Consider the following 23,454-nt stretch of genomic DNA (forward strand, 5'->3'; position numbering starts at 1 on the left):
TAGGGTCACATTTATCACCTCACCTCAGCTGTGCTGTGCTGTCTGCTCTCCTTTTAGTATCAAATGTGAGGAATATTTTAAATATGCGTTTCAGTTTTACTGCGAAATGAGAATTAAAGTAATAAAAAATAATGGTGACAATCCCCTCCAAACACTTTTATTGTAATTTAACATTTCCATAAGCATACAGTCGTCGAAGTGTGCGATAGTTCCCTTTTAGGACCTGGCGGAAGTCCCTGATGTGGAGTCCTGCAGGTCTCTCCCTCCTCCTGTTTCCAGCAGAAGCGCTGCGTCCTCATCAGCTGTTCGGGCAGCGCGCAGCAGCGGTGTTCTGGACCGGGAAAGCTGAGCTCACTTTTTGCACCTTTCACCCCCCAAAAAACAGTCCATGTAGCTTCCCCATCAAGCCTGGTGAACGAAGAGCTGAAGATGAGGTACCGCTTTACGTTTTGATTGAAACTTTTTGTAAAGCTTTGGGCGAAGCGTTGAAGTTATAGTGAGTGTTGCTGCCTCCGCAGGTGTTCTTCGTGGCTGGAGCGCCTGGTCTGCTGCGCGCTTATTCTCGCCGGTCCGGTGGCATCGCAGTGGTCAGGTAAGAAAATATGCTGGAGATGAGAGTATCTCTGCTTTGGTGGCGCATACACAGCGGAAATCATTAGTTCAGAGACTTTTGAGACGATCAGTGATTCACGTGATCTCCGTGCTTAATTAACATATACTCGCTGGGACGAAAATGCTTTTATCCACAATAAATCATCTTGTTTTAATGCGTGCCTTACAGAAACGTCAGGGACACACCTGCATGATACCTGCTGCTATATGCTGATTGATGTTAGCTCACTGTTTGGCTTGGGTGGCATTGTCTGATCTACAGAAAGTTTTTATGTGCCACTAACTGGTCCATTAGCGTTTCTGTGTGATAACACATTGCTGTGATTCCAAGATTAAACACAGAACATGAAGTGGCTCTGGGCCATTTAGATTTTTTTCCAAGGCCAAGGTGTGCAGTGTTTCCTCAACACAGTTTCATTGTCTCTTTGTCCCTCTTGTGTCTTGCTCTGTGTCTGGTCCTTGTAGTGTTTTCATGTCAGTTGAAAAGAGGCTCTTTTTTATTTCTTTCACTCCTGTGTGTCCACCTCAGCAGAACTTGTATCCTTGTAGTCGTTACAGTGCCAAAGCAGCTGAACAGCTGAAAAGACAGTGGAGCCTTTCTTCCTCTACTATGGTGCTAAAGGGCTGTAAGAGCCACACAATGAAAAAACTCACATCTGTTCTTGAATTATTTATCATGAATGTCCTACATTTAATTTGGTAAACGTTAAGTTGGAGAACGGTGTGGCTGTCAGATGATAGGGAGAGGAAACTGAGAGGCTGACAATTAATATTTGATCAGTACTGTAGGGTCTTTGAGGAACTATATGATGCCCAGATGACTGTAACTCTACATGTACCGCCTCTTAAAAGTAATGCAGCCCATTTAATAAAGGAGTTGGTTCCTTATGTCATTCACCTCCTTTTATTTCTCTCTTATTTTGCCATTCCTTAAATACTAATATGTAAAAATGTTCAAATAGTTAGCTGTGAGCAACGTGACATTTTCACATGAATGCTGTTCACCGGTCCGCCACTCTGTCTCAAGAGCAATGCTTCAGCAGCTTGCGACATGGTTGAATTAGGTTCATTCCCATTCCCCCGGCTGGGTCAGGAATCTCTATTGTCATGTGATCTTTGACATGCACCCAGCGTGGTCTTGCCTAAGGGAAATGGGACAAGGTGGGGGGGAGGGGAACGGCTGCAAGGGAACACCCCACTGAGCCATTTAATAGCTGAATTAGATGCCACATTGAAAATCACAGCTGGCTTGGGGTTTTCTCCATTTTTGTGCACAAGCCTGATGGTCTTGGGGACAGGACAGCCATGTGAAACAAAAAGTAATACATTCAAAATACAATACAAAATACAGAACAGACACATTTGATGAATATGAATTGTAATTTACAAGCTTTTTGATCAAAATTGCTCATGTTTAAAGTTTTTCTGGAGACTCCAACTGACGGTCATAATCGTACTCCCTACACGTTGATGCTCTTGTTGTAGGCGTATATGGTGGAAAAGTATAGCTTATGCAGAGCACCCAAACATCTGTTGATGTGTCAAGTAATGTACAGCTGCAGTATTTGAAGGGAAACATCTGCTTTGAGACTCAGAGATTCAGAATCAGAATTTTTCCTTTTTGTTGCTTTGGAAAAAAATTGAGTTTGGTTTATTTTAAAAATACAAAATGTGTTTCTTTTGGTTTAACCTCTTAAGCCCCAAGCCTACCTGATCTCCTGCCTCCCCCGTATCAGGGGGCGTTGGGGCTTAAGAGCTTAAATACTTATTTTAGGCATTGGCACTGCATTGCAGGTGAACCTGTAACAAAGTTTAGGGGAAATGTGCAAAAACTTGAAGAAAAAGAACAAATGTAGATGGCACCGATTCAGATATATGCACAGGGAAACCATAAGAAGGTAAATTTGCTGTAAGCAGCAGACACAACATATTCTAAATGGAAAGCAACAAACCCTTCAAGAATTAAAGTTAGGTTGTCTTACATGGGTGGCTGTTGGATTGGTGCCTCTGTTAGGATCAGTGTAACTCTTAAATGAAATAAATGGGGCGACTGTGCACAGATTCAGTTGACTCAGTGAACCTTGTGATGTCTAATCCCTGGATTTTCTAGTCAGTAAACCTGCTTATGCACAATCAACATCTCTGGAAGTGTCTCATAAGCACAAGGTTCGGAGGTTTCTTCTAGCATTTGTTTTGCTACATTGTGTTAACCGCCAGCGTTTAGACAGTTAATTAAATCTCTGCTAAGTAGGTTTATGTCTGGAAAGTGTGTGTGGGTTGGACTCTGTGTAAACACACATTTGTGTGTGACATTGTCGGTGGGAATCACTCAGGAGGTAGAGAGGATATCTGGATTTCTGCCTTGGTCTACTCTTTCTCCAGCAGTTTCAAAAGAGACACAGGTGATTGGCACCTGCATTTTATGGTATCTGCCCTTGCATATACCAGTATGTCTTTTAGTCATGTTTGCCAGCCATTCTAATTCAAGTTGGGTCTACGTTTGCTACTGGTAATGGGTTCGAAAATTTGCATACTCCAGTAATAAGCCAAATCCCAACACTCCACGCCTCCATGAAACTTTCTAAACGCAGTTATTTCAACGAGAACCGTGCGCCTCTTACGACTCATGTTAACACTGCACATTTGTCAGAGACCTGCATATAAAAAAGAAAAGCCTGTCTACATTAGAAACACATTTCCCAAGTAGCCTGAAGAGGAAATTTACATTCGGTGTCGTTTACTTTAAAGTCGGCATGTTTTTGTAAGAAAACCACGGTGGTCACATCCTGCTTTGAAAGCTTAATCTAACCCATCTGGATCATGCAGTGAATCTGAAAGAGTTGTATATCTACATCTACCCTAGACACCCGAAAGCTCGGCAAAGTTTAAGAATCACTCCTGCATGACAAAGAACACTGTTTGAATTAGGTGTGTGTACACACAAGAAAGGAAGAATGACTGGCCTTCCTTTGTTTTTCATGTAGTTTGGGATCTACTGTGTAGATCATCTTTTTGGATGCATGTAGACCGTTTCACCTCACCCTTATATCCTCCTTTAGCCACATTTTCTTCTATTTTGATTATAGTTTCAACACAAAGAAAAGGCTATAGACTTTGGTTGCATGCAGGTTAACCCGGCTTATGCATGCACAAAATGGATTTATGAATCAATCCTGGCTATACCAGAAGCAGCACCGAAACTGGAGTCTAAGCTTAAACAAGATGTTGCATTTGAATGACAAAAAGAAAGGGAGCAAATTCATTAAATGCTCACCTTTTATGTCTTTAAGTTCTCTTTGTGACCTCGAAAGCGTTGCATTAGAAACTTACATTTTAGGAAACAGTTTATGGATCAAACTTTATATTTGCAGCATTTTGATGGTTTTAGGTTAAATTTCAAATAACTGAAAAAAATCAAATCTGTTTTAATTGTGTTAACAAACATTTCCTGGCATTTAAAGGCCTTTGGTCAGTGTTGCCTCACTATTTGCAGCGTCCCCCTGTTATCTTGCTTTTGAGGACAGGGCATCCTTTTGAATGTTGCTCACAGCTGTTATTTGTTATTTTATGTTCTCCTACCACTTGGTGTTTCAGGTGCACTCAGCTGTTGTCTCATGCTGTTCCTGATGTCAAAATGCTGGGTTGACTGTGGCAAAATACAGAGGAACACCATAATTACTGCTTATGTTGCAACAGAAAAGTTTTTGTCGGGCCACTTGCTCTGTACGCCCAACTATCTCCCGCAATAATGGCACACTGAGTGCCCTCTTACCACTTAGCATCTCTTTCCTGTTTGTGGTGAAAACCCTCACGTCATTGCTGGTCTCCCCGAGCTCTAATCCACGTAAAATCTAAAGTGTGAAGGTACGGAAATTACAGGAGACTACAGCATATGCATGTTTGTTTGTTTTTTTTTACTTAAAGGTGTGAGCATAGTTAAGTTGCTGGTTGATGCAGAAGAAGAAGACACAAGTGTAGCTCAGTTCTTGAGAGTTCTTGAAGAATTCATCCAAGAATTCATCCAGCAGTCAAAGCAAAATAACAGAGTACCTTTTTTGTTATTACATGGAAGAATTGGCAGAATAATCTGAATTTAAGCCGTTTTACACATGCACTGCAGTCCTCAACCTCTCCAGGACTTGCTTGACAGAGGAGGATGCGAGAAAGCAAAAGTCCAATGCCGCCAGATCACACATTAGCCAGTTTTTCAGTCTTTGTCATGTTGGATTGCTCCAGTGTGCGATTTACACAGCCAATAATCCACTTCATTAACTGTGAGTGGGCATCATGTGTGCCGCTTCCTTCATGTTCCTTCCAGACAGAATTTCTGCCTAAACCTAGGATTGTATTTCCAGTAGTGCAAACTCATTTGAAGTGGACTATTTACTGACGTGTCTTATGTTTGAAAAAGCACAACTGTGCAAATCTTTTGACCACACGGATCTCAAATTGTTCAAAGTTTGCTTTAGACACGCATGTAATCACGAATCGAAGCGTTTCATACGGAAAGTGAAAGTGTTCTTTAAAGGCAGACGTGTCCCTTGTTGCAGATTTTGATGTTTTTTGTGTGTATGGCAATAATGACTTTGTAATATCAGTTTTTGTATACTTTTGTTTGCTCAGTAAAATAAACACTGTTGAATAGGCTGCTTCCTGAGTGTTCAGGACACTCCTGCAAAAGAGATTTCTGAAGATTGACAATTTCTTGGTTAAAAGTTTCAGTCAATAAAAGCCTAAGTGATAAATATCTAAATTATGGAGTATTCAGCTCTAGAAGACATTAACTTTGTAACAGTGTATAGACTGGAGCATGTTGCCAAGCCTCTTGAAGAAGGGTGAACACAGCTCATAGTGGCAGTGTTGTAGTTTTAGACACCCAAACGAAACTTGCAAAAGTCGCTGAGCTCCTTTAGAAAGCATTACATTTTCATCAGGGCTCACTTTCAGTTTATCAGCACTACTGGCTCTCGTCTGGATGAAAACTGGTTTCCATGGCCACCAGGTGCAGATTTTTCCACCACAAAGCCGTATTTGGCTGTAGCAGGGGAAACTGGATCTATCTACTGGCACTTTGTCCCAGTCTCCAGCTTTAGGTAGTGTTCACTTGTCCTCACTGACAGCCTGCTGAACACAGAGGCATGAAACTAGAGACCCCCACTCCACCCATTTACATTCTCTTGTCCTAAGAAATCGAAGCCGTGGGCTTTTCACTCTCCACAATCTATGACTGGTTCAGAGGGACCATATAGACTGCTTTATGTCTTTAGTTATGATGTGATCTTCTTACACTATTTAGAAGGTACTTTGGAGATTTCAATCTGAAATGAGCTTATTTTAACTGTCAGATGTGAGCACTGTTAACACAGGCACCAGCTACCACCCAATGTGTTTTTTTAAAAATGAATGAATAGACCATTCAGCATTTCACGAGGCCCCTCTCAGGAATGCCATTGTGCGTTTTGAACCTCACGTTGCCGTTATATCCCTCTTTTTGCGCTCTCCACGTCGTCTTATCTTCTGATTGACTCTCATGATGTAGAGACTGCTTTTCAAGGCATCCTTGAATTCCACTCATTCACCCGTCCCTCAAGATCTGCTGTGTCTGTAGGCACTTCTCTTTTTACCCTGTCACAAATCTCACGTGGGGGTGTGGACTGAGGAGAATCCCTTGGGACAGGGAGATTACCATCAAACCGAGAGATCTTCTCACAAAAGAGGGATTTGCCGAGTCCTATAGCTCGATCCTTTACTTTCCTATGTGTTTGCTGGAAGTAGGACTTTGAGCAAGGTATGAGATTTGATGACCTATCCTTACTGTACCTACCAGAAACCAAGAGGTGAGGTTTCCAGGTGCACTTGGTTTGAATTAATAAGATAGAAAGAATTACAGGAACAAATTAACTGACAACTGAAATCAGCCATTGACTCTACTGCTGTTTTGTGGACAGCCCGACCTTAAAAATGCATCAGTTTGCTCTGAAGGTGACTTCCTTTCATCATCAACTTTGGAAAGCATCCAGTATCCAGTCCTTTTCCATTCATGTCATTGCTTATCACTACAGTGAGATGGAGGGCTTACGGTCTTGTTTGATGATGTGCTAAGCCTAGATTTTTACAAAGTGAATGCCTCAGCTGCTCATAACTTGGAAGCTGCTAATTGTTGTGTGAATCATAAGCTCGTGGACAATAAAGGATGCCCTCCATTCACTCTGTGGTTGTTACGGACCAGGTGGCACAGCTCCATCCGTTAAGAGACTTAGAGAGGAGGAACATAGGCCAACCATGGGGATGTTAAATATTTAGAGGTCCAGTGAAAGATTTGCAGGGTTATTTGTTTGCTGAGACAGCCTGGAAGGCCTGCAGTCAATTTCTCTTCCACACTGACCAGCTCACTGGCTGAAACATCCATTGAGACTCTGCGCTGTATTCAAATGAGCCCTTTTGTTTCACAGCTCATGTTTATAGCCTTGTTATTTAGGCTTGCTAAGTAGTTGTGGTCATGTAAAGTCCTTGTAACCTTAAGTTTCCTTTTGCATCCTGTCTTACCAAGACAAGAACAAGGTAAGAATGCAATGGTGGACTAAATTTACCTCCCTTTGGAACATCTTGCTATCTTGTTTTAAACTCTAAATTAATGAATGGTTTGCGAAGCAACTGTTTCAGTCGTTCATTTCATATGAATGTCTGTTTCAATCTCCTCAAAGACCCTGTAATTTCATATATTCAACCCAACCTAAAACTGACCCACTCTCAGATGTACATCATGGATAGAACTGCTAATGCACTACAGTGCTTACAAAGGGGTAAATCTTCTGTAGTTTACCTTGTGTTTTTATTAAAATACATGCATTTTTTAATGATTGGTCTTATATTGTCAAGCAGACTAAAAATATTTTTCGGTTTCATGTGAAGTGACCAAAACAATTATTTTCACAGCCTGTTTGGGTCACTTCATAACACGGGAATGAGATCAGCTTTCAAATATCTAGTCCCTCATGTCACCTTCAAGTCACCCCTATCACATCATTCCTACTCCAGTTGATTGTGCTGTAGAAATGCATACTCTCTGCACCTGTGTGAGAGGAAGTAATCAAGTCTGTATTTGGCAGTTAAACGTGACCTGACTGTATCCGCATGATACGGTCCAGGCCCTTGAACAGGCCTGTGTTCGCCTTAGGCTTTGGCTAGTTTTGTGCTGGTTTTCAACCAGTCTTTTATTGCCTCCCTTCTTTTCTTTCCCTGTGTGAAAGTCGGACAGCATGTTAAGGTCACTGCTCTATGAATGCCCTCAGGTAAGAGTAACTGTGTTGTTGTTGTTTTTTTGGGTTTGGCATACCGTACATAGATGGGACCTGTGGAAGTGGCTGTATTAAATTCTGCAGTCTCTGTTTATTTTTGATGTTTATCTGGTCATTTGTTGGTCTGTGTTCAGCCCTGAAAATAAATGTTTCCTGTTACTCCTCTGAAAAGCTTGCAGAGCAGAGTCCAAGTTTACTTTGGAATACCAGTAATATCTACTATCATTTTTCAAGTCCTCTTTGGGGGGATATTTCTTCCTACCTTGTTGGTTCACAAAGTTCACTTGTTTTAAACCAGGTTGGTGCACCAGCTCAAACAAAGTAAAATCCCAGTCATGTGTATTTTAACATGCCTTTGCTTAGCTTAAGCTGTAGTACAGGAAAACCTGTGGACTTTTTGTGCTAAGTGGCTGGTGGGGGGAACAATCAATGCTGGCACCCTAGTCTCCAGTCTGGCTTGCACTAATTGAGAGCTCTGATATTGTCTTGTGGATGAAAGGCCTCTTTGTACCACTTATTTCTCTTCATCTACTGTATCCCCAGGCCTCTGATATAGCTATAGGCATAAAGTCCAGCCACTGTCTCTGTTCATTACAGGGGATTAAAGTGTCAGTTGAAGGTGGAGTATAAGCTGGCAAAATAATTCACTGACAGACATTTGAAGGTGTTGTCTGGTAAGCTAAATGTTTATGCCCTTCCAAGAGGGTTTAATAATATATGTGATTCTCATCTGGGGCTGTTGTCTTGGTCAATATTTTGATATCAAACATTGCTGTTTATTGTTTAAAGCATTATGCATTTACTGAACTAAAAAAAATCTTTAGCTTTAAATATATTTTAAATTAAAAATAAATAAACTGGAAAAAGGAGGTGGAGGAGCTGGGAAATGGGCACTCGGTGTGTTGGACCCAACGTCGCAGTGTTTTTGACCATGAAGTTTGGCGTGCAGTGCCTGCTGTGGGAGATCTGTGGGGACAGAATCGACCGGAGAGAGGCTGTAATGGCAGCAGACTTGTACACCTTGAGTGACCTGAGCCAGATAGCCAGAGGGAGATTGATGGAAATCCACAACTCACAGCAAACCACCATTTTGGTTGCACTCTACTGAAACAAACTGCAAGACAGGCAGCTGCCTTCGCCTCAAGATCGCACTAACTGCTAATGATCTTTCTACATGTTCGGCATCATCTCGGTTTAAGCTGAACTCAGTATTGACTAAGTTCTGAGTTTTATGGAAGAATCAAAGTGCACTGCTATAAAGGAAAAGGTTTCCTTGATTTCATGACAATTAAGGAAAATTAAGGATTAAAATCAATCTTTGGGCTCCAGTTAAAGTCGGTGTTTCATTTACTTACTTACTGTATGTCTGTATTAGCCAGTGAAGGGCAAATATGAAGGGAATGATATCAATTTCTTCTCTTTGTGGCAAAAATTGAGCGTTTTAGCCTCCTTGGATTTACTCTCAAAGCGTTGATCTGCATTGACATGTTCTTGAAAAGCTGTACAAAGCTGAAACTCAACAATTGAGTTAGGCCTAGCAGGCTCAAAGAACCAGAAAAGAACAAAGGGATGGCACCGGCCAACAGAATGAGCTAACAGTTCCTTACACGACTGAGCTAGTGCAGAAACAAGAACTGTGTGTGCATTCTTTCCACTTGAAGCCCATGACTTCTGCAGAGGATGCTGTTTACTCATGCATTCAGAAAGAACAACAGGAATGGAAAGAGATTCATCTTTGGCGCATGCTGAACGCTGAAAGGTTGTGCACATGCATCTGCACCTTTGCCAGCATTTTTAGCTGCTCAGTAAATCACAGACCTGTGTAGGCAGGTAGAAATTTTGCATTCATGGTGAATACCGTTTGTGTGAGGGAGTATTTGAAATGGCACGATGCGATTAAAGCTTTCAAATGGGGAAAAAAACGCACTGAAGCTGAAAGAAAAACGTTTCTTTATAAGTCAGAGTTTTAAAGGTTGAAGTCAATTCTGAACCACATAGATTTTTAAGCTTGTTGCACTGAATAGACTCTAATCTGGGAATACTCAAAATGACGGTGAAAATTTGAGGTTTTAATTACAAATGGTCTCAAAATGCCACTTTATAATCTTGGTTACATGTAAGACACCATACAAGTTCCCTGACATGCTGTGATCTAAAGTTTTGCTAGGTAATACTGTACAAATGACTGAAAATCTGAGAGCCTCAAACACTGAAGCACTCCTAGCTATGGATGATTCCTGATCTCTCTGGCCAAACCTTTCCATGTCTTAAATAATTACAATGCAAGATTAAAATCAAGCAGGCAAACACTGTCTGCTGTTCTCTTATTTAAGAGTACAACATTTGGATATTGTTTGAACAATCATTTCCTAGACACATGCCTGGACATATTCCTTTCAGTTCATAGCCACTGATCCAGACTTCTCTGTTGGGTGTTTGATCTTTCGGAGTCTTAAGTGTGTCAGGCTGATGAAAACGAACCCGCTCCTGCCAAAACCTTGACGTGTCAGTGTTTGTTGAGCATATGTTAGGGTTTTAAAACACTGTTGTTGTGCAGCTTACAGTATTGTTATGGTTTACTTGTGTAATGAAGGAAGTGAAAAAACTTGAATTTTGTGTTTGGGAGCAGTTGCTAGATGGTCGGTCAATAAGTTGCCCTTTGTGACTGACAGGAGAATCTTAAGAATGTCGATAGCCTGGGAAATTTGTCAGTGGACAGTCTGAACACTAAAGAGGGGGGCCTCTATTTTATTAGATATGAACGTGTCTCGGAATGTGACCATAATGCAGCTTTTGACTCACAGAGCCTCAAGTCCTTTGAATGTCTCACTGTTTGATCAATTTTGTTAAAAGTACTGACTTATGGAGAATTTTTTTTTTTTTCATTTTTTCCCACTTTTGTCACATTTTAAGCTCTTGAACTGGACTGATTGATATAGTCAGATGAGCATTTTTAACCAGTGTTTGGTACCCTCGCCTGTTAGCAGAAAAAGCAGACGGAGTGATTCGTCAGTCAGTGCTTTCTATAGCTTAAAGCTATCGGGCAAATTAAACTCAGTCGTGTGCTACAACACAGTAACATATTGTTAAAGTGAACTGCGCTGTGCTCACTGTTAAATTACACTCAAGGGCATGTATTCTGACATTACGTCAATGAGTCAGTGGTTGCGGCTTCAGTTTAATTTGATCTGATTAACATCAGCAGACACTTATCATCATCATCATCATCATTAACACGATTGTCTGGGTGAAAATAGCTCAATCAGCCAATTTTACAAACGTCTAATCAGTCAGACTTTGGGTGCTCCCAAATATTTGTAGAATATTAAATCTTCCAGTTTTTTAAAGCTTTATGAATGTGTTAATTTATAGTAATTAGAATAAATATGTTTTTTAACATTTCTCTTAACAGCTGTATTATTGCTTTTTTAAAAACCAAATGCGTTCGGAACAGAATCAAACTTCCTGCTGGTTTTTCTGTTTGAGCAATGAAGCTGCTTTGAAAATGGGTCAAGAGGGGAGATTAGAGTGTTAAGCACACAACGTGTGAACCCTGTGGTCTGTGGTTTAGGCCCATGATGTTTAGGGATTTGTCTTATAGCAGCAGTCTCTGGTTACACTGTGTGCAGATTCTTTTCTTTCCGCAATTCACGTTGTTAGAAAAGCTGCGATTCGTTCTTGGTTTCACCTCCACAGAGAGTTGTTTTAGTCGATGACATCTAGCATGCCCTTACGAGTTCGCTGTCAGGTACATCATATATGAAGTCAGAGAGAATCTGCCTCTGAAAGGAGTCTGACAGGCAGGGTATTGATTTAGCTCATGTTGTTTATCCAAGTTTGGAAAAGATGTTTCAGGCATGTTGGAAAAATCTCACTATTTGAGGTTTAGTTTTGTTTTTTAATTTAAAAAGGTGTGATTTATGAAAAGGTCGGTAAGAGCTTTGTAAGTATTACATTTTACCACACTCGATTGAGAGTAGATGTCAGATTTAAAGTCAAGCAAGAAGATTGTTGGTTGCTTATTACATTTCTTATCGCCATTACTCAAGGTGCATCATGGAAGAAACTAAGCCTCATGCCTCTTGTAATCTCTTGTATGTACTGGTTGTTAAACCTCACAATGGTTGTTGGCCTGATTTATTCCTAACACTTGATCTAACACTAGATCCCCGTGTTTCAAACCTTGCACAAGAAAAATAGCAACACAGCCAATTCCTGTTGCAGTGTCAGATCAGAGAGGCACATCCCAGCTCAGTGTACAGGCTTCAACTCGTTCAAAGAGCCACCAAAAGTCTTCCACGCTGAAGTAACTTATAGGTTTGAAACGTCTCCCTCCAGCTACAAGATAATTTAACATTATAGTTATTGTAATGATGATGGTTTTTATTGTGTGTAAATGCTGTTTTACTGATATGGATCAAAGAGATCATTTACCTTATCTATGACAGTAAAGATCAGTTGGAGTTTATGTTTGGATGTGACATGGGAATATTCAGGCATGGGTTTTCTTTACCCACCCAAACCCCCCACCCCCAATACCACCAAACTTGCCTTGAGGGCAACTCAAACCTCCCATGTCTCCACCCCTCTAAAGATCTTGCCTCAGGCCTGTAACTGTGTCTCAGGCCAGGACAGAAAAAACATTGGGTTGATGAGGTTTGTCTGTGCGTGGGTGGGGGGCAGGGGGGTTCCTCTAAGAGGCTGGCTGTTTTCCAAAAGTTCAGTACATCACTGAAAATTCACAATAGGGTGAAAAGTACATGGGTGACAAATAACTCCTTGATAAACTCAGTGCGAGGCTGAGCTAATGGCAGCCTATTTTTCAAAGGATTGTAAAGGTGTACTCAGGGTACTGAACAGAATCAGTGTATTGTGCTTTGTGTTTGAATAGTGTCAGGATGAAAAAAGCTCCAAGGATGTGTTGGCTCACATGTGGTGTGCATTTCCCTCCACTGCCTACTCTTTACCTTCCATATGTCTTATTCATCCCACCATGCCACACATACCACCACTCAGCCCATGCAGCTGAACAATACTATTGAGTTACTGCAGAGCTACCTAATAGGTTTAAGCTAAAGAGTGCCGTAGTTGCAAGACTGTCTTCCTTTTATTAAGCTAAGGAAGCAGAGGAAGTTATGATATAAGAGCTGAAGCTTTCTACCTACTGCAATACTTAAAGACCCTACAGCTGCATGATTTCCTTCCAAAAAAAACCCTTAAAAGATGAAAGTTGACCCACTGGTGGCAGATCAGCAACTCTCCCAGGGGTTGTTAAAGGCTTTTTCGATGTTAATCGACTTCTAACAAACCATGACTGATAGTTTCCTGGATTTTTATAATGAAAGTGGATTTTTTCCCCTGTTTTTCTTGGAGCAAGAGAAGGCAGAATAAATCTAAATCTGCTGAACGACTTAATTCTGGCAAAAAATTCTTACTTAGCACTTGGTAATGGGACAGAATTATAACTTGGCATGTTGCTTCAAAAAGAATTCGAGAGCTATTAAGGCTCTCACATAATTGCTTTATCTCTTGTGGGTGGCTTCGTGAAATTCAACCTCTGAATGTCCTTCCTGTAACAATTTGTAGCTGCAGCGGCATATTTTTGTAGTTTTTGTTGTATTTATTCTCCAGTTGAATGGTGCATTGTTTGTCAGAAAGAGGAAAACCAGGCCACACACACACACACACACACACACACACACACACACACACACACACACACACACACACACACACACACACACACACACACACACACACACACACACACACTGGAGTTCACCTTCCTCCACTGCCAGAAATACCATGCCGCTCAGCTGCAAGTGTGTGTACTTTCAGATTATGGTGCATGTTAAATCAGCTAAAGAGTTTTCTGTCACTTACAATTAAATGGTCCCTTACTACTCTCCTTCACCCCATCTTTATTTCCAGACTTCATTTTGCATCTGCTCCCCCTCAGTGAGTCCAAATAGCCATAAGCTCAGTGGCTGAAGTCGGGTCAGCATGCCCTCCCTGACTGACAGACAGACACACACACACACACACACACACACACACACACACACACACACACACACACACACACACACACACACACACGCACACAAAAATCTCCCTGGTGAATAGTCACAACTTGTGGGGAATGCCTCAGTGCAGACAATAGCAAGTATCCTTGCTTAACTTCTCCCACCATCCAACTGAAACTCTGAGGATTCTGAGCTCTTTTGTGTGTTTCCCCCTTGGCTCAAAGTGCCCCAGTCTGACACACATAACTGAGTGTGTAAGTAGCCTGACATTGCAGATTTTTAATCTGTGAGAACAGCTAAATGCTTGTGACAATGATCCAGACAAAAATGTTGCGAAGCTTAAAACGATCTTAAATCTCTTACGTCCCAGGTTTGGGCTCATTTTTCTGGAGCAGAAATGATGGAAATTTGACTAGAAAATTCACTTTTGCAAGAAAGTCTGTAAATTTGTCCAAGTAAAGTGAATATTCTGTCAATAAAACTGAATGCAGTACAAAGCAGTGCAGATGAAAGAGACAGATTAGCTTTGCATGGGCAGATGAGTGTTAATGTTTCTTACATGAACACATGAAACAACCTTGATTGTCTTTGTTGTGCTGGGAGGGTAACTTTGTAAATGTATTTCACTGCAGATTACAGAACACGTGTTTGAAAGTAGATATTAACGTATTCTGTTTGCTCAGCGTGAGAAGCACAAATACTTTAGGATTACTGCACAACTGTCTTACATTTTATTGCATGTGGCTGTATGCGGCATTTACACAGTACTGCTGCCTAAAGTCTGATGATGAAGTCACTTTTAGTTCTCTGTCAAACATATCCAAGACCCAGTTTTCTAAAGCATGAAGTTAAAATGGTAACAAGATGAAAATAAAATGGTTCTCTGAACATCTTTTCATTTTTTTTCATGAATGACACAGTTTGGGCAGGAAGATTAATCCAGAAAAGAGAGATTTTTATCTTATCAGCAATGCACAATGTGGGTAAACTAAGATGCATAGAAAAATATTGTAGCTCTCAATTGATTATTCCAAATTAAAAAGCATGTAATCTGCTGATTTTAAACAGTGTGAATATATTCATTCATATGTGAATGATTATTTTTATTTATAGTATACCTGTAACTAAAAACTTTGGCAGAAGCAGATCCCGACCTTGCCCTGTGTGCATTGGTGGGAGTGATGTCGAAATAGTCACATCCTATCTGGGAGTTCAACTGGATCACCAGCTGGAGTGGTCTGCCAACACGGACGCTCTCTACAAAAAGGGTCTGAGCCCACTTTACTTTCTATGAAGGCTCAGATCCTTCAATGTATGCAGCAGGCTGCTCTATACATTTTATCAGTCTGTTGCAGCAAGCCCCATCTTCTTTGCAGTGGCGTGCTGGGGTGCAGGCATCAAAGCTAAAGATGCAAAAAGACCGAGCCTCCTCAGGAGGCCCGAGTCTGTCTTCCCACTGCTATCCGACGCTTTAATTCATGCACTTAGGTCAGGTCCACACATGTGGAACAGAACTACTCACACCTCAATGCACCCTGATTCTGAAAAACACCTACATTTTGTATTCTTGAAGTATAACTTTGTTATGCATGCAGTGCCCAACACGTGTTTGCACCACTGTTTTCCAGTGTTTGATGGTTAACTCTTTGACTGAATGACATCCTGACACCAGCATGTGCAAAACTCTTCATAACTGAGAACCTTTTTTATTGCATCACTTCAGGATTCATTACATGGGCGTCAGCTTTTATTTTTCAATACACTACATTTAGATTCAAGTCGTTATCTCTCTGTGTCTTTGTTCAGCACTAACTTTGGTACTCAGTGGGATTGATGTTTGTTTAAAATATTTATTTGATCTTTTGCTCTTGTGATCACTGACCCATTATTGTAAACACTGGTGACCATATTTGTATGAGATGTTGGAAAACAAGACTAAAGAAATTCAAAAATAAGAGCTGTGTGTGACTAGACTTGGACATAATGATGCTTTTTGCTTTTAACTGCAGAAATGTTCACAAGTAAGTGTCAACACAGGCTGCAGATGTTTTACAGGTTGTGTTTCCCTGTTTTAATAACTGCCCTGAGCTGATTTTCAGTTTGTACAGCTGAAACTCGGTTATTATTTTTACAGGTGTTTCACCGTTAATGTACTTTTCCTCTGTCGTGCCAACATTTCACAAATGCAGCAAGAAAAAAAGAAAGTTGAAAATATTCCAAGAAGGAGATGGCAATATTGACAGTCACTTTGTAAAGATAACAGGTGTAGAGAAAAGAAATACCGTAAGAACATGACTTGTTTAATAAAAATACACTTTTATTTTCTTGTAGCAGCTGAAAGGCTTTACTGTTGAGCCCGGGTTCACTGCGTCCTGTCCGATTGTTTGGTCTTGGATTGAAAGCGTGTAGCCTTCAAGGCTGTATCAGTGTCCCCCACACCCATCATGTTTTCCACCTGTACAAGGTAATAAAAGTTACCGTGGAGGAGACAGAAAGAGAGACAAGTAAAGAGAGCTTGTAGTCAGATGGTGGAACTTGTGTACCCCACCCAGACTTTAAAAGGTAGTGTTGTATGTAGGTGACACAAACCTACAGACCTCTCTTACTTTGTGTTTTATTGATCTCAGACCCTGCCTTGTAACTTTTTGTTGACGTTTGTTTGGTTTGGTTTTCCTGCTTTCCTTGAAGCATGTCATTAAAGTTTTAAAATAAAGTCAATAGTAAAAGCATGACTGGATGTAAAACAGAGAGAGGATATATAAACTAGTCTTTCCGCAGCTGTGTTTCACAGGCCTTGTTTGTATGCACTTTTTCTATTAAAAAATTCCATTGAATCTATTTGGTGCACCAGCATAGTAACATCTGTACAGGTTTCCTGACAGATAAGATGTTGGAAGCAGCTTCTGTGACTGGTTTACGTGGTAGGAGGATGTTTGATCTTTACCTTGCTTGCTGGCAATGTGACACTATCTACACATTATAACACAAACTGTGGAGGAAGGTAGAAAATGTGTTAGGAGATAATGAGAAGGCGTCTTGATGCATGCTCAGTCATCCAGGTAAGTAAATCCCAAAAGGTTGATTCTGTTCATCTGGACGTAGCGTTTTCAGTGGGAAAAGGTGCAAATTTTTTTCAGGCATGAAGAATAATTAACACACAGTTATGTGAAAGACTAAGTACACCCAGTGATACAAGAGCTTATAGAACCACCTTTTACTGCAATAACTAGAAGCTGTTTTCTGCACGACTTTATCAGTTCCTCACACCACCGTGGAGGAATTTGGTTTAACTTAAACCAAGGTTAAAGTCTCAGGTTGAAGTCTAGACTGTGACTCGGCAGCACATTGATTTTTATTTGTTCTTTTGGTAGATTTGCTGATGAGCTTGGCATCATTGTCAGGGAGAATGGCCTCCGATTTCACTCTTATAGTTCGTGGTCATCTAAATGACATGTAAGGTTCCCAAGACCTGTGGCTGCAAACTGAGCCGAAATCATCACCCCTCCACCGCCGTGCTTTACAGTTGGCAGAGGTGTTTGTGCTGATACAGTGTTTGGTTTTCATTATGACCAGACATCTGCACTTTGGTCTCATATGTCTAAAGGACATTGTTCCAGAAGTCTTGATGTTTGTTCAAATGGCTCTGTAGTGTTGTGGTTGACAGATAATGGGCAACCAGGAAACAGGCCTGATTTGATCCCAGGAGGAGGCACAGATACTCTGGGGTTTGCTTTAGGAAGGGCATCTGAGGTAAATATGTATGTAATGTAATATCCTTGTGAGTAGGAGAAGAGCTGAAAGTAGCTTTTCTATGTGATTTGTTCAGATGCAAGTTTGCAAACCTTAGCTGTGCTGCCAGGTTCAGAAAAACCTGGCAGAAAAATTTCCACGTTCATCAGTTTGGAGATGCATATGATCACTTCAGGTAGGATTTAGTGATATTATGAATCACCTATAATTGAGACCACAGCAATTTCCCCATCTTCAAGTCCTCGCATGATGAAAATGATTATGTAGCCATCTGTAGCCATTCAGTGACATGACTAATGCAAAGCAACACCGGAGGAAATCCCTGTACGTCTGTTTAAAAGATTGAGGGTCATTGTAATACAAATTCAGCCATAACCTTTCCCTTTCTTTCTCTGTCCTCCTACACCCTCAGCTATACTTTTTTCCCCTAATGCGTCACAAAAGTGTTACGGATATACAGTAAATCACATGTGGACTGAAAAACCTCTCCATCTTTTCCCCACGCCACATCCCTTTAGAAATCATTTAGACATGCATAACCAGAAACGCTGGATTTTTTGTGTGACTCCCCCGCTTGCAAATGTGGACCATAGACAGAAGATTCATTATTTACAGCTATGTTGCTTTCTTAAAGGAAAAGGGAGGAATTCGCAAAGAGTAATACTGCTTTCTTATAAGCTCATCTTATGCCTCGGGGAGGTAGTTTTTCACATTTGTGGGATGGGATGTTGTAAGATGTACCACTGTTTTTTAGACTGAAAGAAATAAAGTTATTGTAGGGACAAATCTCAGACAGCCGGACTGAGTCACACTGTCTTCATTCCAGGCAGCTGTAGGTGGTGGGGAGCTCCACCCTCTTTAACTGACCACAAAAAAACATCAGCCCCCAGGGCGATACTTTTGGTGCCTGCCGTTCCTCTTTCAGCTTTTTGGTATTGCAAAGCCTGAAGCAACATGAGTGGAATGCCTTTTATTCCGTCTTTTGTCCAATTTTCTTGAACAGACACTCTTTTTGTTTTAATTGGTTAATTTAACTAGGATTGTTTTCACTTGAGGCTCTGGGGATGGGAGGATGTTTTGGGTTGTTAGTAAAGAATGAAAAGATGGACATTAATAAAAGAGTTTTGTTGGTAAGACGCGGCCTCCCCAGTTTGTTTCAGCCCAGCCTCCGATGCTTTATTTCTTTGATTAAAGTCAGAGTTGGACCATTTTTCATCCTGGAATATTTATGCAATGCTGACACAGCATCTAAACAGCTCTCTGCTCTCTTCGCATCAGATCTTTCAAGTATGCGCTGCCTGCCCTGATTGCAGTTAAAGGCGAACTCCAATTTTACAGGCTATTAGTCGTGGTTAGTTTACATCAGTCTGTAAAAACATCATTAAATTAGAAAAAATAATCTCAATCATGTGAAATTTATAACGGAAAGCCTTCGTTCAGACGGTCTGAGAAATGCAGGGTTTATTTATTGAGACAAGCGGCTAAAAATGTTTAAATATGTTGTCGTAAAATGAGAAGACTGCCCTCATCTATGGTTTCTGTGGTCTAAGATATGATGCCGTATTCTGATGATGACTCAGCAGCATTTTCAAGTTTAATAGCACAGCCTTTACATGCCTGTGTCGTCTTGTCTTGCATGAAAGCTTTTCTTTGCTTACGGCAGATTATGTAGATGAAGTTCCAATGAGAACTCAAGCCCTGAGAATTTCCTCCTTTTCATCCCAGATTTCCCAACACAACATCGTCTTATGCACAGATCTGCTGAGCTAAGAGAGCAGTTCCCTGTGGATGGGCTGCTTTTTTATTTATTTATTTTATATCTAAAATGCTATTGAATATATATGGTGAAATAACAAGTTCACTGGAAGAAACTTTGGAAACTCTGACTCTAAACTCTGACATTCATTAAAAAAGGGGTTAATTTAAAAATTTTTAGGTTTTCAACAAACCATTTGAAGGGACTTCATGCTTGGTTGGCTGAGTAAAGCTTCTGGAAATGACTCCCTTTCACTGGGAAAGTCACAGAAGAGTGCCCCTGTAATGGCCACCATCTCAGGACCTTTTGATGTTCGAACACATGCTTCACTCATTATGGGATTAAGAGGCTGAGGAAATTGTGCAGTTGGCATTGTTGAAATCACCCAATGACTTGCAAAACTTTACCATCAGCTTAATTTTCTGGGTTATATAGTTTCAAAAGTGAGCACACTTTTTGGTGGCATTGTTCCTGGAGTTATAGATATGGGACTATCTCCAGTGAAAATGCAAGAAGGTGTAAGGATAAAGCTGATGTCTCTGTCCTCAGACCTGAAAAGATTGTGGCAAAAAAACCGCTTTGTCTAGCAGAGGCACAAATGTTTGTGAAGGTATAAACGTTTGCAAATCCTTCTTGCACGACAGTCGCCGGTGTATTGGCCGTGTGGTCGCAGAGACGTCTGGATTTCCCCTCCATCTGTTAGCAAGTTGGAGAAATTTCCGATCTACATCCGCTCACCCTGACTCATGCTCTTTCACGGCACACCAAAGTTTTTGTTTTTTTAAACTCAGTTTGGAATGAGTCAGTGAGTGGAAATAAACTCTGTGTGAGGCTTTTTGAGAATAGATAACATCTTTAATGAATCCAGAGTGCTCTGTTTTAGCTGTTCTGTGGGATCTGTGACACACGAATGGACTTTTAATTTAAACCTCTTCCAGTGGAGGAGAATTCAGTAAGGGTCTACATTAGGTAGCTTTGTGAATTACACAAAAGAGCTTTGCCTCCTGTGAGGTGAATATAACTAGCCACAAAAGATGCTTCAGATCTTCTGTGAATTCATGTCTCAGCGTATCACCGTCTCAATCCGTTCCTGGCAAAATGACGACAGTTGGTTTGTGCTGAAGCCAAGTCTGCCAGCCTGTCTGCCGTGCCTGTTTGATTAGATGGGTGAGAAACTTTAAAGAATTCACTGTTAAACAGCCAAAGACTTCCATTGTGTAGATAGACGGCTAATTACCCGTATCTACAGTCATCACAGAAGTTCAACGTGATGTGAAATCCCAGCTAAAAGAACAATAGCCACAATATTTCTGTGCAGTTTTCGTGTAAATTACTCTTTTTAATGCTACATTGGACAAAGCGAGGCCAAACAAACATCAAAGTTCTTTTTTCTTCTCAAATCGATGGTTTGATCTTTCACCACGGCGCCGTTTTCAATCACGGGCGATAATTTACCTTTAAACAATCTGGCACTTCCAAAAAACCTGTTTTTAAAAGCAACAACTTTGGCAAAACTTTTTTTTCCCCTTCACTACGTCCGACATAAACTGAAGGTTTTTCAAGATTTTTTTTTCTTGTTTTTATGCGGTTATCACTTCAAAGATCAAAGTTTGCTTCTGCACACCACTTCCCTGAGACGACACACAAACTGACAGGGATTCTCATAACTCACTGTCTTTGTGTGTGTTCTCATGTGGGGAATAATAATAGTAAAGGCAACAATCACCCACGCACAAATAAATATGTACCAGGGCAAATCTCCAGAGGACAGTCACTTTGTATATGTTAGCACGGACATTTCACAAACGCAGCCTCTTTAAGAGAAGATGGAGAGGTCAGGGATTATTTAAAAGACGTCAGATCTGTTTTCCATTTCCCTGCAGTCACTTCAGATGCCTCTCAGAAGTATCAGGATAATTTGTTCTCTTCTGCCCATCCAGTTATGGATCCTAATCCCCAGAGTCAACACGACCAATTCCAGACTTCCGATCTCCGAGCTGTTTCATCTTTGTGGGAAGCAAGAATGACAGCATTGTCATCACCAGCTGGTCAAACCTCCCTTACATGGTAGCAAGCATTGGGGTCCCCTCCCCTCCCCTCTCTGATTGGTGATGGGTTGGAATTCTTTTTCCGAGCTGTGGTCGAGACCAGTTCGCTGCTCAGTGCTGATGCATTTTTGTTTGGGAGGTTTGCATCATGAATTTTGACTTTTTCTTATGAGGTGATAAAATTTTGCCCAAAATTGGCCTCTTTCATGGCAGTCATATGCACAGAAAAGGAAATGTTCAGACTCGCTGTGGACAGAGTTGTTTGTTAGACAGCCACAAAAGGGAAGCAGCTGGTATGTGCAATCCATCTGCTCATCTCTCCACCTCCAGAGACACCAGGACTGGTGTTTAGCAGTGGACTGTCTCTGGGGTAGGAATTAAAAATTTAAAGAAGAGACACTAATCAGACTTCACATAGGTTGTATTTACAGCGTGTAGCTTCTGGCTGTGTGTGTGTGTGTGTGTGTGTGTGTGTGTGTGTGTGTGTGTGTGTGTGTGTGTGTGTGTGTGTGTGTGGACAGGAAGGATTTCAGGGACAGGTATTTAATACATAAATGGAATTTAAAGTAAAAAAAAAAGCCACAGTTATAGTTGAAGTGCATAGTCACAGTGTTTACCTGGTCAGTAGCTCTAGTAAGAAGTCTAAGGACTGTTTTGTTCCAGTTTATCAGAGGAGAATGCAACTTTCCTGATTTCCTTTTGACTCCTTGGGGATCTTTTTCCATCTATCTAAAAGGTTTTTGATTTCTGTTAGCGGCATTAGTCACAAGGTTCTGAATAGATTGCTATTAAAGTTTTACCTGAGGCAGGTCTTGGGCCAAACTTGCTAATCATTAACTTTTGAAGTCATCCTATAAGACTTCTTTACCATCATGAGGGAAAACATGGAAACTGCATGCTTTGTCAAATGCATATCCTATAGAAATAAGAAAACTGGGAGGAGACGTTGTCTTTATGAAGTCATGACAATCTCCCAGAATATTCCAGTTTGGTTCATGAAGGTAAGCATTCATGAAATGCTCTTGTTTTAACCTGTGGTGATGCCTCCTGCTGACCCATGAAGTACTGCTCAAATAGCTTCTTCTTCTTTTTTTGTTGTTGCATAGTCTACAGAAATTAAACTTCCCCTGCCCCACCAAAAATGCTATTGGGTAAAAGCTCAGTCATTCGTAAATATCTTTCTCATTTCCGCGCTCAAATATTTTTTAGTAAATATGTAGCTTTACACAGTGAGACATTTTAAACCTGGTGACCCTCAAACCCTGCCCATGCCAGACAAGAAGTGTCTGGATTCCAGGTGTGGGAGAGTCCCTCTCCATTCTTTTCATGCCCACAAACCAGGTAAATGATTTGTCAGAGCAGGATGACCCTTCACTTCAAGTTCATGCAATGACTTGCTCTGCTGTAGATTTGAGGAAAAAAAAGTGGGTGGGCGGGAGTGGGGAATTCATTTTAGGATATACAGTGGATTTATGATTTAGAGAATTTTTTTTTTAACTTTGTAGTTTTTTGCTTATAAATTGTAAATAAATAGATTTATTTCATAAATACATAAATAAATATAAGTAAATTATTAACTTGAATTTTCTGTCATATAATTTCAGTCTCATTTACAGCCCAAAGCCTCAGACTGTTTTTTTTTTTTTTTTATACTCTCGGATCTGTGATGTCATAGATGAGGGCCTATCCCTGATATGGTTATCTCAGGCCCACACAGCAAAGAAAGCTTGCCCACCCACTGTTTGTGAAGGGCAGCCAATCAGAAGAAGGCTTGGTTAATGTCAGGATGGCCTTAAAGGGAGAGGAGCTAAAATTAGATAAAGAATATTTTAACCTGTAGGTCATCCAGAGTTCCTCTGCTACAGTCGGGGAAGAAAATATGGTGTTGAAAATGACGTCATAGGTTCCCTGAAGTGAGAATTATAGCAACTATGAAGGAATGTGATGTTGAATAATGGTTAGAG

The 23,454-nt window shown here is 40.7% G+C and overlaps 1 protein-coding gene across 2 annotated transcripts in view; it reads left to right on the forward strand.

The window, feature by feature from the left end:
- The first annotated feature begins 265 nt into the window (after positions 1-265).
- col18a1a (collagen type XVIII alpha 1 chain a) overlaps positions 266-23,454 on the forward strand; it is a 78,332-nt gene continuing 55,143 nt past the window's right edge. Inside the window, exons 1-2 of one of the 2 annotated variants that reach the window (XM_084907598.1) lie at positions 266-434; positions 519-592. In XM_084907598.1, the coding sequence (XP_084763724.1) occupies positions 430-434; positions 519-592 (79 nt within the window). In that variant the 5' untranslated portion in view covers positions 266-429. The remainder of the gene's footprint in view (positions 435-518; positions 593-23,454) is intronic. The other variant, XM_084907599.1, reaches the window with a different exon arrangement.

The sequence above is a fragment of the Perissodus microlepis genome, chromosome 16 (assembly GCF_051167445.1).
Source record: "Perissodus microlepis isolate ML-2025 ecotype Zambia chromosome 16, ASM5116744v1, whole genome shotgun sequence".
Classification (NCBI taxonomy): domain Eukaryota; kingdom Metazoa; phylum Chordata; class Actinopteri; order Cichliformes; family Cichlidae; genus Perissodus; species Perissodus microlepis.